The following is a 17930-nucleotide window of genomic DNA, read 5'->3' as shown; positions in this document are numbered from 1 at the left end:
GAGCATATGCTGCATATATACTTTTCTGAAAATATAAGCAAGATAGTTAAATACTTCAAATTCCAAATTGCCATTTCTTAAACAGTGAGGTGGTAGTTATCAGGCTGCTTTCTCTCTCCTGGCCCACCTTGGTTTTGGGTTTGTTTTTTCCCCTCTAAGAAGCTGGCTGAGCAGTTCCTCAAATATCCCTGATTACTGTTAAATGCTTCATACTGGGAGAGAACTTGGGAATTCTGAGGTAGCTAAAGGTTTGTTACCTTCTCTGTGGAAACTGCATGAACAAACGCTGTACCAACCACAATTCTACAGTAAGAATTTCAAAGAGTTATCAACTTCTACTCATGAGCAACACAAAGGAAGCCCACTATGTTATACTTAAACCCTATGGACTAGCCCAACAGCTGTAGATTTTTCACTCACTAATTAGTTAAAAGTTCCTCTTTTGGGGATACTATTTACCCCCCCCAATCCCAACAAAACAAAAAAAAATCAATAGCCCCATAGAAGTTCCACAATGACACAAATTAGAACCAACTGACTTAGGTATGGTAATAATGGAATAATGATGAACTGTGAAAAAGACAAAGGAGTCTGCTCTTTAAATAAATCAAGGACTGCATTTATTTTTATATCTTGTTTATATTCCTGCAGGATAATCCATTAGCAACAGAATGCTCTTCCTCGTAAGACACAAGTTATATCCTTGTGATTTATTAGAGCTAAAAGGCAGACGGCACCTCCACCATTGTTTGGCCCATGTCAACTGAGTATTTAAACTCCATCTTTTTCTCATTTACCAGCTGAGTTTTCATCAGGGTACTTAACAATGTTTAGACATATTTATCTTACTTTGGTTAATGTGTAATACTCTCGGGAGAGAATAAACCACCTTCCTCTTAAAAATTGAAAACATATAAAAGGATTGGCAATGGAAGAAGTATGAAAAGCAACATAGCGTAGTGATTAAGAACATGGATTTTACAGTTAAAATTCTGGCCCTATCACCTAATTCAAGAATGATTTGGGGCACCATTACTTAATAGCTTTGAGTCTCAATTTCTTCAACTCTAAAACAGTGAGAGGAATTGTATTTGTATCACAGGGTTGTGGTAAAATTTTAATGAGATAACTCAGGTGAAGCAGCATTTGTTAAATGAACATGAACCATCACGTCAAATACACCACCTTTTCCAAAGTGCAACACAACCTAGGTACACACTAGGTCTTGCACCCATCTCCCACTTATTAGAATTCTAGAAAAACATACATAATTTGAATATAACCAAAAATACTGCCACACTAGGTGGGGTCCATAGTCCAGTTAGACCACCATTCTGCCTCGCATAAATGCCTAAAGAGGGCATTTCTCTCCTTTGGGCCATCACCTGCAAGAGATTAGCAAGTTATACCAAATACATGAACACATGTCTCCTGTGACTTAATTATGTCCTTGGGATAAGCTCTTTGTTCCTCCTCCTACAATGGCAAGTATACAGTAAGTCCTCAACAAATGTTTGCTGAATTCATCGACTGTCAGAATCCCCCCCTTAAAGAGCTCATACTCTAGTGTATCCATTCATTCCCCAATATCTATAAAGTATTACAGTGTGAGTTATGCTGACAAGGTCCCCACACTCAGGAGTTTCGGTTCCCTCAACTTTTATTTTTAGAAGAGGTAATAGATACTACAAATTTTCTTTCTGCTACAAAAACATTTATAGTATTTAATATTTTCTTACCTCTTCCAAAGTTTGAGGAATATCCTTTAACCACAATATTTTTGTACTTCTTTTAAAACCAATTCAAGTTCAACCTTGCATGACTTTTTTCTGGAAAGCAGCATGATGTAGCATAATGATTTGTAAATCTTTCCTTTTTTAAAGTGGTAGACCATTAAAAAACACAAAACTTCATACTAAACTTCATACTAAACTTCAGTATATCAAACAAGTAAAGTAAATTGCTGCAGGAGGGAATGGAGAGGAAAAACACAGAACCTGGGCCCTTATGTTCTGTACCAGTCTCTGCAGTATCTCCCTCATACCTTTGTAAACAAAATTTTGAAAATATATAGTAGAGCATTGAATCTAAATCCCTTGAATCCCAAATCGGCTTCTCTTAACCTTTCAGCTGGGTGACCTTATACAAGATATTTCTTTGGTTTGATTTTCCTTGTCAGTGAAACTTTTCCAGCTTTTTGTGAGGATTATGAATTCATGCAGTAAATAATTACTGAGTACCTACCATCTACTACATTGAGATACTTTTTCATGGTACTGAGGGTACATCAAGGACTGAAATGGACAAAAATCTCTATCCTCATAGAGCTTATATTCTATTTAAAAAGATACACAATTTAAAAAACGCATATGGAAGTCCTAGGTGATAAACTATAAGGAGATAAATAAAGCAAGAAAGAGGTAAGAAGCAAAGGTGGGTACAATTAATAACATTTATAAATGGGTGGTCAGCGAGGGTCTCAGTGAGAGGTAACACTTAACTAACACTGCAAGGATGTCAGGAAACAAGCCACGTGGCTCTATGAGAAAAGATTTAAGGACAATGCTTGATTAATAATACATATTCAATAAATGATGATTATTCTCATAGCCAAGATAATTTAAACAAAGCACAAAACTAGGATTAAAAATTTTGTCTCTGCCATTTAACTAGTACTCTGAGGCCTTGAACCACTTACAGTGACCCCTCTGAGACACGGTATTCTCAATGGAAAATGGGATAACAATACCTGCACTTTTTACAATGTCACTAAGCAGCTAAAAATGAGAAAATATACATGGAAACATTAAGGAAATAGATAAAGAACCACATAAATGTGACAACTATGGAATCCCCTCTCATACTATCTTTCCAAAATGACAGATGACCATTCCATCTTATTAACAAGGCATCCAATGATTTGATAGGTAGCCCAGGACGAAGATTTCTAAGATAAAAAATAACTTCTCTTTTGGAGACAGACCAAGAACACTAAGAACGGAAACAGACCTAGATTGATTTCCAATAAAGGAAACCTAAACACTAACCAGCTGAACTTGCTGGGGCTCTGGTTTGAAAGAACAGTCATCTGTTTGCTCTGGTCCTTGGTTGAGTCACTATAAATTCCCCATCTGGGTGGCTTCAATACACCTGAACTTTTCTTTTGCCTTCCTAGAGATTTAGTGCCTTTGGTTCACTCATTCAACAAACACTTAATAAATACTCACAATAAACACAGAGCCAAGAATAGATTTGGGTGAGGGGGTGAACTAAACCAGGACTCAGCCTCAACAAATCCCCTGCAGAAAGATGGGGGAAAGGTTGGGGGCAAAGAGAGAAAGGAATCCGTACTGCTTCCAGGATTCCTCTAGTTGGAACAAGTCTGAGCCTTGAACATATTTCAGTAGGTAATTGTAAACAAAATGAGAGCCTTCAGGGTACCACCACACTACATTACACTTGGCGGGGCAACCCCCAAACAAGTCTAGATTCTGGAAATATGAATATTGAGGTACAAGAGTAACTCCAGTCATTTTTTTCAGCAAATATTTACTAAATACCTATCTAGTACCAGGCACAGGGAGCCAGAATTCAAAAGACAAAATTCCCAATTGCTCAGTTCTTCCACACCCCCTCTGTTTGTCTAACCACTGGTGCTTTTCCTTCTGTGGTCCAGTGCACAGTTCAACAACATAACCAAAATTTTCTAGAGTGGAGAGTTTCTGGTAGTAAGGATACAGAACTAAGACAAATGCAAAGCCAACATAAATCCTATGTCCAGTCTCACATTTCTCAACTGCCATGACTTTTATTTACAGCCCTCACAAGTCCCTGCCAGGGTCTTTCTGTTATCATCCTCTCTTGGAAATTCTCCTTCTAAAGTGTATAAATCTTTCCTTCTGGGCCTTACCTAAGAGGATTAAATAGCAGACTAAGAACAGCAATCTTCTCACTAGTGTACTCTTATATTCATACACTATCATCTTTTGTATTCAGAAAGCAGAATACAAAATACTGAAAGCCCACTCTGAGCCAACAATATAATCTTTTAAACAACCTTGCAAGACAGACCCTTATCCCCATTTTATAGATAAAATTGATGTAGACACTGAAAAGTTAAATATCATGCCAAAAATCAAACAAAAGAGTAAATGACAGAGTCCTCCCTGGAACTCAAGTTTTTCAAATCAAAAGATGAAGCTCTTATTCTCTATCCCAAGCTACAAGGGAGCTGTCAAAAAAAAGGGGGGGGGGGAGAAAAGTTTTCTAACGTTTCTGGTCTTGTACCCATGGTTCTTGAGGTCCTTTCCAGCTTTAAAATTCTAAAACATCATGCTAATTAGGACTGATTATTTACATTTTAACACATAAAGTGCCACCTCTAAAACTAGTTTTCTATTCACAATCTCTTTGAAGAAAAAGCTCTTTAATGTTTTTTTGTTTTTTGTTTTTTTTGCGGTACGCAGGCCTCTCACTGTTGTGTGGCCTCTGCCGTTGCGGAGCACAGGCTCCGGACATGCAGGCTCAGTGGCCATGGCTCACGGGCCTAGCCGCTCCGCGGCATGTGGGATCTTCCCAGACCGGGGCACGAACCCACGCCCCCTGCATCGGCAGGCGGACTCTCTACCGCTGTGCCACCAGGGAAGCCCAGCTCTTTAATGCTTTTAGGCCACATGTAAATTGTTCTGCTACTGAGTATCTTTTCTTCTATGAATAAGAGGATATTATTTTGTGCAAAATCTATTTCTTGCTTTTCAGATGGATCATAATCTATTGCTTTGAACTGATCTGAATTCCTCATGACTGAGGCCTTGAGTTCATACTCAGATAAAAGAATAATTTAGAGTATTGGCACCTGCTCAGTATCAATTTCTTACAAAACCAATACGTTTCTCCTTTACTATGTCCCAGTGAATGTATTTGGTGGAATGAAACATTAAACTTTAAATCTTTCAGGCAGAATTGTCAGCGTCAAGTAACAATTCACAAAAATAATTAAGAAAAACTAGACTTGTACTATATTTTAAATGCTAGAGTGGTTTTTTGTTTTTTTTGCAGTACGCAGGCCTCTCACCGCTGTGGCCTCTCCCGCCGCGGAGCAATAGGCTCCGGACATGCAGACCCAGCGGCCATGGCCCACGGGCACAGCCGCTCTGCGGCATGTGGGATCCTCCCGGACAGGGGCACGAACCCATGTCCCCTGCATCGGCAGGCGGACTCTCAACCACTGCGCCACCAGGGAAGCCCATAAATGCTAGAGTGTTTTGAAATACCTTTGGGGGCAGAAAAATTCTTAGATTCTTATACTATACATGTATGGGGTAAGCTACATCTAAGGATAAACAACTGAGCTGAGATTTGAGCTGTTGACAAAGAGAAGCAGTTTGTGTCCAAGTTAATTGCCTGCTAAAACAAAATCAACACTCCTCATAGGACTATAACAGAATCCAGAGTTTTTCCAATCTTCAGGACACAACCCCAATTTTTTGACATATAAAGAAAACGTGTGGTCAATTCTCAAGAAAAAAAGACAATCACAGAGATTAACTTCAAATGTTTGTAGATGTTAGAATCAGGATTCTAAAACAGCTATTATAACTATGTTCAAGGATTCAAAGGAAAATATGCTTGCAATGAGTGGAAAGAGAAAGAGAAAAGTCTCAGCAGAGAAAAACAAAATCTATTAAAAAGAAACAAGTGAAAATCCTAGAACTTAAAAATACCTCTGAAAAATTTTAAGTATATTTGGAGAGGTCAACAGCAGAACAGAGATAATAGAACTGAAGTTAAAAATCAAGAAAAATTATCTAATCTGAAGGTCAGAAAGGGAAAAATTAAAAGAATAATAGAAGGAGGTATCATCTCAGGAACTTATAGTAAAATATCAAAAGATTTAGCACACGTATAATTGGAGTCCCAGAAGGCGCGCACAAAATGAAGTAGAAAAACTACTTGAAGAAACAGTGGTCAAAAGGTCCCCAGGGCTTCCCTGGTGGCACAGTGGTTGAGAGTCTGCCTGCAGATGCAGGGGACACCGGTTCGTGCCTCAGTCTGGGAAGATCCCACATGCCGCGGAGCAGCTAGGCCCATGAGCCATGGCCGCTGAGCCTGCGCGTCTGGAGCCTGTGCTCCGCAACGGGAGAAGCCACAACAGTGAGAGGCCCGCGTACTGCAAAAAAAAAAAAGGTCCCCAAATTTGATGAAAGATATGACTTACAGATTCAGAAAGCTCAACAAACACCAAGCAGGATAAATATGAAGACTGCTATCTCTAGGCAGCCATAGTCAAATTGCTGAAAACTAAAGATATATAGAGAAAAATCCTAAAAGCAGCCATGGGGTGGATGGAGGTGGGGGGATGACAACGCATACAGAGTAATAACAACTTAGGTTGACTTCTCATCAGAGACTATGGAGACCAGTACACAGTGGAACATTGCTAAAGTGCTAAAAGATTAAAAAAAACTGTCAATCCAGAATTCAATCTCAAGCAGAAACATCTTTTAAGAGAAAAGACAAAATAGTGACATTTTCTGAGTACAAAATATCATGAAACACTAACACAATTCGTCACCAGGAAATCTGTACTATAAGTAAATATTATAGGAACTCTTCAGGCTTAATATCAGTTGGTATCCTTAGAAATAAATGAAGAGCATCGGAAATGATAAATAGATGAGATTTATTTTTCTTTTCTTTTCCTTTGTTTATTAAATTCTTATGACAGTTTAAAGCCAAAGCAATAACACTCCCTTGTGCAGTCTATAATATTTGTAGATGTAATAATATGATGACTCTAGTATAAAGGATAGTAGTGGGAAAATGAACCTATAAGGTTGTGAGGGTTTTAGAGTATACATGAAGTGATAGATTTTTAAACTCCAAATAGACTGTAATAAATTAAGGATATATATTGTAATTTCTACAGCATACACTTAAAATATGTAAAGAAATATAGCTAAAAAGTAAAAGTCAAAAAATATCCAAAAATCCAAAATAAGGTAGGGAAGTAAAAAATAAAAAATGGAGGGGAAAATGGAAAAAAATAAAATAAAATAGTTTAGCTAAATCCAACAATCAAACTAAACATTAATTGACTAAATACTCCCCATTAAAAGACAGAAATTATCAGAATAGCTAAAAAAGAAGAAAGAAAAGAAAGAAAGAAAGAAAGAAAGAAAGAAAGAAAGAAAGAAAGAAAGAAAAAGAAAGAAAGAAAATCTCAACTATATTCTGTCTACAAGATACACACTTTTAGCAATAGAGACACTGAAAGTTAATGCTTGTGAAAAGACACACCATGCAAAAATAGGAAGCATATAAAGGTTGGAGTAACTATGTTAATATCAGGTAAAATAGACTTTAAGGAAAGAGCACTTTCACCAGAGATAAACAATCATATTTCAAAATGTCACAATTTATAACTTGTCAAGACCTAACAATCTTAAATGTGTACATGGCCCATAATGGAGCTTCTGAATACATAAGGTAACAATGCACAGAATTAAAGGGAAAAATATACAATTTCATCATTGTAGCTGAGGATATTAACACTCCTCTCTACAAATGATAAAATTAGACAAATTAAAAATCAGCCATAAAACAAATGATCTGAACTATCAACCAGCTTAACCTAATGGATATATAAAGAACGTAACAACCAACAACTGAAGAATACACATTCTTTTCAAGTTCACATGGTATATTCACCCAAGATAGATCCTATATACTGGGTCATAAAACCAATGTTTCAATAAATTAAGAAGGATTGAAAATCATACAGAGTCTGTTCTCTGACCACAATGGAATTAAATTAGAAATCAGTAACAATAAGATACCTAAGAAGACCCCAAATGTTTTGAAAGTGGATAACATACTTCAAAGTAATGCAAGGGTCAAAGAAGAAATCACAGGGGAAATTAGGAAATATTTAAAAACTGAATGATAATAAAAATATATGATGTTCAACTTTGTGGGGTGTAACTAAAGCAGTTCTTAGAGGAAAGTTTATGGCTGTAAATTCTTCTATATGACAAAAAGAAAGGTGTAAAATCAATGAACTAAAGTTCCAATTTAAGAAGCAGGAGAAAGAGCAAAACTAACCTGAAATATAAGGAAGGAAATAACAAAAAGTATAAACCCATGAAATAGAAAACAAACAAACAAACAACCAAAAAGCTAAGTTCAAGTTTTAAAAAACTTGCTTATCACTAATTTGCTTCCCCATTCATTCTCTCTTTCTCTGTCACCTAGTTTATCCATTTTACTGATTTTTTAAAAGAACCAGTATTTCATTTGATTGATTGTTCTCTATTGTTCTTCTAGCCTACAGATATTAAAAGGATAATAAAAATATTATGAATACTTTTATGCCAACAAATATGACAGCTGAGGTGAAACAGACAAATTTCTTGGAAAAAAAAATCAACTTACTAAAATTGACACAAAATAAGACAAAATCTGAAGAAAAACAAAAGGAAAAAGAAAAAAAAAGAAAACCCCAACCCCAGAAAACACCCAAACCTACAGCTATTAAAGAAACTGGACGATCAAAAGCCTGCCCTCAAAGAAAACTCCAGGTCCAGATGGTGCTCTGGTGAATTCTACCTAACATCAAGGAAGGTGTAACACCAAACTTATAATCTTGAGGAATTTCCATACTAATTTTATAAAGTCAGTACCCTAAAACCAAAAAGTGATAAGTGAAAAAGGAAAAAGAAAGAGTAAAAAGAAAACCAGGGGTTTGGGGAGCAGCGTGGGCTGTAGTTATAAAAATGGTGGTCACCTCTTTCAGAAGGTGACACTTGAGGACAGACTTGAAGGAAGCGAAGGCTCATGGGGATACATGTTGGAACAGAACCAGTGCAAAGGCCCTAAGGCAGGAACGTGCCAAGAAACAGCAAGGAGACAAGTGTGGTATCCTGCAGGCCCAAGTCCGAAAAGTATCAACATATGAAGGAAAAAGGAAGGGATCAACTGTTCAGTACTAATGTTAGTGAAATACAACAAGGACCCTGGATTTAGCAAAGTGAAGGTCACCAGTGACCTTGAAGAGAGCGGTGTTGTGGGACTGGTAAGGCCAGAGAAGGTTTTAGAGAGAATGGGAGAACTGGATCTAGTGAGTATAGACAGCTCTTGTGATGGGCTGTGCCTCAAAGGGGGAGAAAGAAACGGGGCAGTAGTTGGAGTGGGAGGTGGCGTCAAGAGAAGAGTTTTTTCTTGTGTGTTTAAGATGGAACAGCATGTTTACATGCTAATGGATGTGATTCTGAAGAAAGAAAACTGATACCACAGAAGAGAGAGGGAGACTGTTAGACGAATGCCCTTGGCCCAATGTCAGGTGCATCTCTCCTCTATGAGTATGCAGTTCTCCTACCAATTTTCCCATTTCAAAAGAATTCTGAAGTCTTCTAAAATCAGCCACTGCAAACAATCAATATTTTATGAAATACTGCAATTATTATGAAGATGATGCTTGCCATATCATTGAATAAATTGTTAACATAAATAATTACTAGAGCACTTGAAAAAAAAGCGCAAACTCTTGAAACATGTCCAAAGTAGCTTTGATTTTTTTAGTGATTCAATCAAGCGCCCCAAGAAGCTTTTCCTCCTTTTGTTTTGTTCTTCACTGCTTTGTGTTTTATGGACCACATTTTGATATCTTCTAGGGCACTTAATCAAAGATTTATTTTTCTTGATGCAGGTTCAATTTCACATAATGCCCTTATGTGCTCAAACAACTTAATTTCTTTAAGTATTCAAAACTGGAGTCTATGGGAGGTGATCCACTCAAGAATGTGTGCATGGGATATTTATTTTCCCGAGGCTGTTGCCATAGTTTTTTGGCAGCAAAATTACATAATGAACTAATTAAAAATTTAAAACACATTGTTAGGCAATTTAGAACCACACTCTGAAGGTTAATTTAAAAGAAATAATGAGAAAAAGCAAGGAAAATTCTATATACCATAGAGAGTTGTGTGGTAAGAGTCAAGAATCACAAAATGTTTTTTATTAGTTTTAATTATATTGCTCCCCTAACCAGAAATATATTAACACGTTAGATTTACTGCCTAATTACATACTATGCATAAGTCAGATCCAACTCTCAATAAGGTTTGATAGTAAAGAGGGAGGGCAAGAACCCTTGGGGCTCTAGTTTCCATTACCCCAAAGGAGAAATGATGGATAGAAAATGCAAGTCAGTATTCTAGATACTACAAAACATACAAAAACAAGCATAAAGAAGTGGTTCCTTTCCAACTAAAGATCGTGAGCTATAATTAAGAGGACATAGGTCAATAATCTACTTTGAATAACTAATCTGTTTTTGGCTTATCAAACAAATCTTTAGAAGCAGTTGTAATTGTCCTTATAATTATTAAGAGGTTAGTGCCCTGGATGAAAGTGGAAACCACCTTTAGGGGCACTTAAGTCCCCAAACAAGGTGAGAGCCAGAAATGTGGGAAATAAGCCAGTGCCAGACCCTTCTTTTTACCCTGAGAATTGGGCATAATCTGGAGACCTTGAGTTTCCACTTTGATGATAGCACAGCACAACATGGATAAGAGAGAAACCTCAGGGCTTGGCCAAGGTGGGAAATCTGATGGGAGGTACTACATAAAACTATAACCCAAAGAGCTATGCTCTCAATACAATGAGGAAAACAGAAGGGACGGCTAGAAAATTAGAAAGACTCTACATATATCTGGAAATTTTAGAACATAGTTTTAAATAACTAATAGATCAAAGAAGAAATGATAAAATACACCTGAAACTAAACAATAAAAATAATACATATCATAGGTGGCCACTATTACCATACATATACAATACTTTTCTGGAGGCCAGTGTAGCAGGACACAGAAAAGAAATAAAAACTATAAGAATTAGAAAGAAAGAATCAAATCTATCTTATTTGCATATATGATCATTTACATAGAAAACCCAAAGGAATCTATAGGTAAATTATTAGGACTAATATAATAGCTTAAGAAGATAATTAGATATAAATACATAGGACTCAATAGTAACAGAAAAATATCAATTTTTTTAAAAAATTCTTATATAATAGCAAAGAGCCACAGATGCTCTCAAGAAAAATAAATGAGAGAGAGTGGCATGGACATATATACACTACCAAACGTAAAACAGATAGCTAGCGGGAAGCAGCCACACAGCACAGGGAGATCAGCTTGGTGCTTTGTGACCACCTAGAGGGGTGGGATAGGGAGGGTTGGAGGGAGATGCTAGAGGGAGGGGATATGGGAATATATGTATACGTATAGCTGATTCACTTTGTTATAAAGTAGAAACTAACACACCATTGTAAAGCAATTATACTCCAAGAAAGATGTTAAAAAAAAAAAAGAAAGGAATTGCAAGTTAAAACAAAAATAAGATACTACAACACACCTATTAGAATGGCTAAAATCCAGAACATTGACAACCTCAAACGCTGAAGAGGATGTGGAGTAACAGTAACTCTCATTCACTGCTGGTAGGAATGCAAAATGGTACAGCCACTTTTTAAGACAGTTTGGCAGTTCCTTGCACTATATTGATACTTCACCATAATATCTGGCAATTGCACTCCTTGGTATTTGCTCAAGTGGATTGAAAACTTATGTCCGCACAAAAATCTGCACACAAACTTATAGCAGCATTATTCATAATTGCTAAAATCCGGAAGCAACCAAGATGTCCCTTAATGTACAAATGAATAAACAAGCTGACCTACATACATACAATGGAATATTATTCAGCCATTAAAAGCAATAAGGTAGCGAGACTTGAAAAGACATGAAGGGACTGTAAATGCATATTGCAAAGGGAAATAAGTCAACCTGAAAATGCTATGTACTGTATTATTCCAGGGAAGAAATGGGCTACATTTTGTGTTTCAAAACTATAATTTTTAGCATATGAAAGTTTTTATGAAATTAAAAACTTAAATGCAATTCTGTAAATGGCAAAACTATGGAAATGGTAAAAAGATCAGTGGTTGCCAGGGGCTCAAAGAGAGGAAGGGAAGGAAGACTAAACAAATGAAGCACAGGAGGTTTTAAGGAGGTGAAACTGTTCTGTTTGATAACATGATAGTGGATACATGACATTATACACTTGTCAAAATCCATAGAACTGTACAGAACAAGGAGTGTACTCTAATGTAAGCTATTAACTTTAGTTTTAATAATAATGTATAAATATTGGTTCATTAAGTATAACAAATGTACCACACTAACGCAATTTTTTTCCTAATAAGGGAAACTGTGAGGAAGCAGAAGAGGTATATGGGAACTCTGTGTAGTTTCTGGTCAATTTTTCTGTAAACCTAAAACTGCTCTAAAAATAAAGTCCACTAATTTTAAAAGGAAAAAAAAAAAAAAGAAAGAAAAAGAAATGAAGGGGACAGTGTTACCCTTCTGAATACGTGGTACTGGCACAGTGACAGATAAATATACCAACGGAACCAAATCAAACTCACACATACGTGGAAACTTGACTAATGACTGAAAACAGATGAAAAAAAAAGACAAATTGTTCAACAGATAGTATAAGAACACTTAGAAATACATATGGGGCAGAGGAAAAAGAAATTGAATACCTACTTCACCATCCAACACTAAAATCAATTCCAGGTGGATAAAAGTCTTAAATGAGAAAGGCAAAAGTTTTAGAAGACAATAAAGGAGAAAATTTTTATGTCTTTGGGGCAGAATTTAACAACACACAATAATCAGAGACCAAAAAGGAAAAGTTTTTTTTTGTTTAACTTATTAGTAAAATACTATAAAATATTTAGCTTGAGATAAGAAAGCAAAAGTTTAATTCAGTTAAAACAAACATTAAGATCTTTCAATATCATCAGTAAACCTCTTTGCTTTATGAAACCTGTCCCATAGAGATGACTATTTTTATTTATTTATTTTTTAAAGATTTTTTTTTTTGATGTGGGCCATTTTTAAAGTCTTTATTGAATTTGTCACAATATTGCTTCTGTTTCATGTTTTGGTTTTTTGGCCGTGAGGCATGTGGAGATCTTAGCTCCCTGACCAGGGATTGAACCCGCACCCCCTGCGTTGGAAGGCGAAGTCTTAACCACTGGATCAGCAGGGAGGTCCGAGATGACTACTTTTAAAGGAAAAGACTGGTTTAAAAAAATCTGACTATTAAAATTAAAACTTCAATTCTTTAAAAGATATCATAAAGAAAGTGAAAAGAAAAGCCACACATTGGGAGAACATTTATATTTATGAAACATAAACCTGTAAGGGAATCTAATATGGTAACCACTGGCCATATGGGGCTACTTTATTAAAATTAAATTAAATGAAATTTAAAATTTAATTACTCAGTAGCTCTAGCTACATTTCAAGCGCTCAGCAGCCACATGTGGCTAGCGGCTGCTTGATTAGCACCAATGTGAAACATCTCCATCAGCACAGAAGTCTCTTTTGGACAGAGCTGATACAGAACATGTGTGGAATATTTAAACTTCTAAAATAAAGAGACAACCCAATTTTAAAAATGGACAAAAGACATTAGCAGACATTTGACACAACAAAACAACATACAAAAATGAACCATAAACATGTAAAAAGTCATTTCAACCTCATTAGTAATCAGAGTAAAACAAATTAAACCCATTAGATATAATTTCAGACACCCCAAACTGGGAAAAGATTAAAACTCGGTAGCACCAAGTATTGAAGACGGTACAGAGCAGCACATTGCCAGTACTCCGTCTGTAGGAAGGTAACCCGTGGCAACAACTGTGGAAGCAGTTTTGCATTATCCAGACACATTGAAAACTCTGGTACCCAGCAATTCTACTCTAGAGAAGGGATTCTCCACCTGAGCTAAACAGTCCGTCTCCTCACCTAGGGCACTTGCAACATGTATAGATACACACACACTAGCATTTAATTGGCAGAGGTGAGGGATAATAATGTTTCTGCAATTCAAAGAATTATTCCACCTGAACTCTGCACCAGGAGACGTGAACAACAGCAACAAAGATTACGACACTAGAAACAACCCAAACATCACCAACAGAAAAATGGATACATAAACTGCATTTAATGGAATACCACAGAATTGGAAATAAAGGCACCTTACTTACAGATATCAACATAGGTGATTTTAAGGAATATAATGCTCAGTAAAATAGCAAGATACATGAATAATACACTTAAGATGTATATAAAGAACAAAAACAGTCGAATAATGAATTTGCGGATATATATATATCTCAAACACACAGACACACACAAGCAAAGGAATGGCTAACCAAAAAATCAGGATAGACTTATCTCTGGGAGAGGAAGGGAGGTACCACCTGGGAAGGTCACATGGGGGCTTTCTGAAGCACCGGTAATGCTTTATTTCTTTATATGGGTAGTAGGTTGAGATGTTCATTTTAATATAGTATTCCTTTATTCTACTCATATATGTTTTATATACTCTTTACATGTTTGATATATTTCACAATTTTTAAAGTCAGCTCAATTACTAATTATCTAGGATCCTTGACCTTTCTGAACTTGGTTAGTAATAGTAACTCCACCTACCTTACCGAGTTATTCTGAAGTTTCAAGGAGATAATATATATGAAAGTGTGAATGACTGTGATGGGGGATAGAACAGGAAACCTAAGAGGTAAGCATTTCCCTAAAGATTTCATCCTGGGTACTGTCCAGGATCACAGGGCCCAGAGTTCCTGGGTAGCTATTAATCAAGTCAAGAAGATGTGAGGAGCTCTCTGTTTTGTCACTTTAGAATGGGAATAACTCTTGACCAATTCAAGCCACAAGAGTATCACAATATTGAAGGGAGAGCAGATACTCGGTAAATACGTAAATATAAGCTTTTATTATTATTGTTGTTGTTAGAGTGACCAGAGGACTGAAAGGGCCTGGAAATCTTGTCATAGAAGAAGAAATTATCCACAATCTGGGTATTTTAAATTTTAGGCTAAATGATAATGGTATGATAATTATCTCCAAATACTGGATGCAAAAGAGGCATAAGATCTATTTTGTCCAGGGTTCTTCTAAAGAGACTAGAGAAATTAGAGAAAAGTTAAAAAGTACATTCCTAGTCAATATAAAAGAGAACTTTTTGACAATCAAAGAGAGAAGGCAGAACTGACGATGTGGTGACTCTCCTTCATCTGACTTATTCAGCCAAAGACAGTTTAGCAGAGACTACTGTTTTGTATGCAAATATAGATTTTAAAAATAAACTGTTAAAATAAAAATACAGATAATATAACTTAGTGTAAACTTACTTTGAAAACTAGCTCTTTTATGTATTAGTCATGAGACGATAGCTAACTTATTCTATCTTTTGGAGTTTCACCTACCTCATCTGTAATAAGGATAGTATCTTTCCTTCAGCGTTATGTGAAAAAAATCAATGTGATAATATACTGAAATCACCAGTGTTCTATGTATGCTAAATCAGCTGCTAATACTTTTTAAAAATTATTATGGAAGGCTTCCCAACTTGTTCACAGCTAGATAAAAAGAAAAAAGCAAGAACATCACTCCAAGAAAACAAAACAACTTTCATGTTTAAAAACCAGTGAAGGAAGAACTTGTATCTGTTACTCAAGAAAAGCAGTAAAACTGATATCCCTGGATCAGTTTCTTGAAAATGTTATCGAATGGCCTTTGGTCTCCCAAAAAGTTTCCTTGAACATGCTTTGTGTAGAAACCTTCCCCTATAAAAACCCTTTTAAATTTCATGACCCTACAGCACTTTCCAGTGTGCTGGAATAAAAATAAGACAGGAATTATGAAGGTAAGATTTGATATAGCAAACCACATTCACTACAACTCAGGTCATTAGGTTTTAAAAATATCTAAAGCTAAGAAAAAGGGTACGTGCTTAATGGCTTATGTCCTCTAAATTTAACCTGCAGAAACCAATAAAGATCTTTAATGTCTATAAATAAGAGACGCTGAACTTCAAGATCAAATTACAGTAATTTATTATAAATAAATATCCTATAAATAACTCCACTTTAATGATACTTGCAAAACTTTGTCCTCTTGCATAGCACTTCTGTAGTTCAGATCAAGTCAAGCTGTTTTCCATGAATAAGATAAAGGCCCCAGAGAGTTTAAATTATTATGTATTTTCCTATAGTTATCTTGTTATTCTGTGGAAGCACTCTGCTACACTCTGGTTTTTAGTTTGGTCCTGTTTTTTACTTAAGTCTCCAACCTAGCTTCAAATTACTAGTTGGTGGTCACATGGTGTAATGAAGTTGGTGGATTAACTGAAATTAAAACCCAGAATCCTCTTTACCACCCTTCTTTTCAAGCACAGATCAATTATTTATGAGCAAGTTCACCAACACTATGTTTTAATTTAGGAAGCAGTCCATTAGAAGCCAGCTATAAATAAAGTAAACAGAATCTGGCCTCAGAACTTTTTGACCTCACAGTGCATTGAGAAGATGGGAGAAAAGCAGCAATGGAAGAATACAAGAAGAGGAAAGAAAAATAAAAGAACAAAAGAAGCCAACATCCACTGAGCTGCTTCTATGTCAGGGCTTCCACCTAAAGCATTTCACTTATTCTCAGTTAATTTGACATTACTTCATTTAATTCTCACAACCCCATCATGCAGATATTATGTCCCTCTGATTTAAGAGTGAGAAACTGTAGCTCAAAAGGCTAAATTGCTTCCTGGGAGTCATGAAGTAAGTAGGAAAACCAGAATTTGACCTGGGGTTTGTCTGATTCCAAAGCCTGGGCACTTTTTCCTATAGCAGATGAAATAATTTCTAATATTTTAAAATTTGAGTAGTTTAGGAATTTCCAAAACAATAACAAGGCACTAAATAATATTTTCAAAGTATAACATGAACAGCAGAAAGCCATCTATATAGCCATTATTTCAACTGCTTATAAGAACATGAAGTGGGAGGTTGTCGCCATTTTGCTTAAGATGTATATGAAATCACACACAGAAAACAACAGACAGCCTCACGTGGAGATTGGAAAGTGTAATGAAGTCACACCCAAAAGCAAGACAAAGACAGAGAAGGTCAAGTGCTAAATCACGTCTTACCTGCTGTACTTCACTTTCTCCATTTGAGATTTTCTCAGTGTAAACAAAGGAGTTGAATATCCGCTGCAAGGAAAAGAAAATGAACAAACATCAGATTTTCTAAACAAGACAGCCATTTTCTATATGAATGTGTATGTGAATAAGCTGTTTACAGCACAGATAGAATCAAGCAGAAAAATTTAATTAGAACAGTTATTTTACACAGAGAAATCCAAATATCAGCTAGTCAATCACACTTATGTAAGCAATACCCATCCACTTCTGTAGTGAAATAAACCAGATGTTACGCGATATTTTTCATTTTCAGAAATACATTTAATTATAGATTTCCGGAGCCCATGCCATTTTATCCGACTGGTATAATCTGACAAAGTTGTGTTTCTCATTTAAATCCTGCACTCCCTGAATGCTGTAATTGTTTACAGACACTACAGTCTAATGTAATCAAGCTCTTTAAAAAAGATTCTTTCCATATGCCCTCATGTCCCTGTCCAACCAGTACCTACCCAATATTGTCTATCACCTTCATTACCCAAGCAGCCCCTCGAAAGAGTAAAATAATAGGGTTTGCCAAACATGTGTGGCCTTAAGAGAGAATCCAGTCCTTACACGCCAGGAAACAAGACGGCCGTGCCAAAACATCAGTCCAAACTGCGGCACACAAGCACACACATTCTTCCCGCTGGTCTCTGCCTCGCTGGTACCCAGTCCTGCAGACACTGCCTGCATTTACAACACCTTGCAGACTTATGACTTTACCAAACCCCACCATTACTGACCAATCACAAAAGATTAACCTGTAACAAACCAGAAAAAAAAAAAGAGAACCCAAGAAACGGATC

General features: G+C 36.2%; 1 protein-coding gene across 6 annotated transcripts in view; it reads right to left on the bottom strand.

Annotated features, from left to right (window-relative positions):
• Positions 1–17930, bottom strand: part of CACHD1 (cache domain containing 1) — a 234753-nt gene that overhangs the window by 132358 nt on the left and 84465 nt on the right. For all 6 annotated transcript variants that reach the window (XM_079939148.1, XM_079939149.1, XM_079939150.1 and 3 more), the window contains one exon: positions 17089–17151. In XM_079939148.1, coding sequence (XP_079795274.1) covers positions 17089–17151 — 63 coding nt within the window. The remainder of the gene's footprint in view (positions 1–17088; positions 17152–17930) is intronic.

Source organism: Stenella coeruleoalba (genome assembly GCF_951394435.1).
Source record: "Stenella coeruleoalba genome assembly, chromosome: 1".
NCBI classification, from domain to species: Eukaryota; Metazoa; Chordata; class Mammalia; order Artiodactyla; family Delphinidae; genus Stenella; species Stenella coeruleoalba.
The sequence above is the reverse complement of the archived record's forward strand: the minus strand, read 5'-3'. Positions and strand labels throughout refer to the sequence as shown.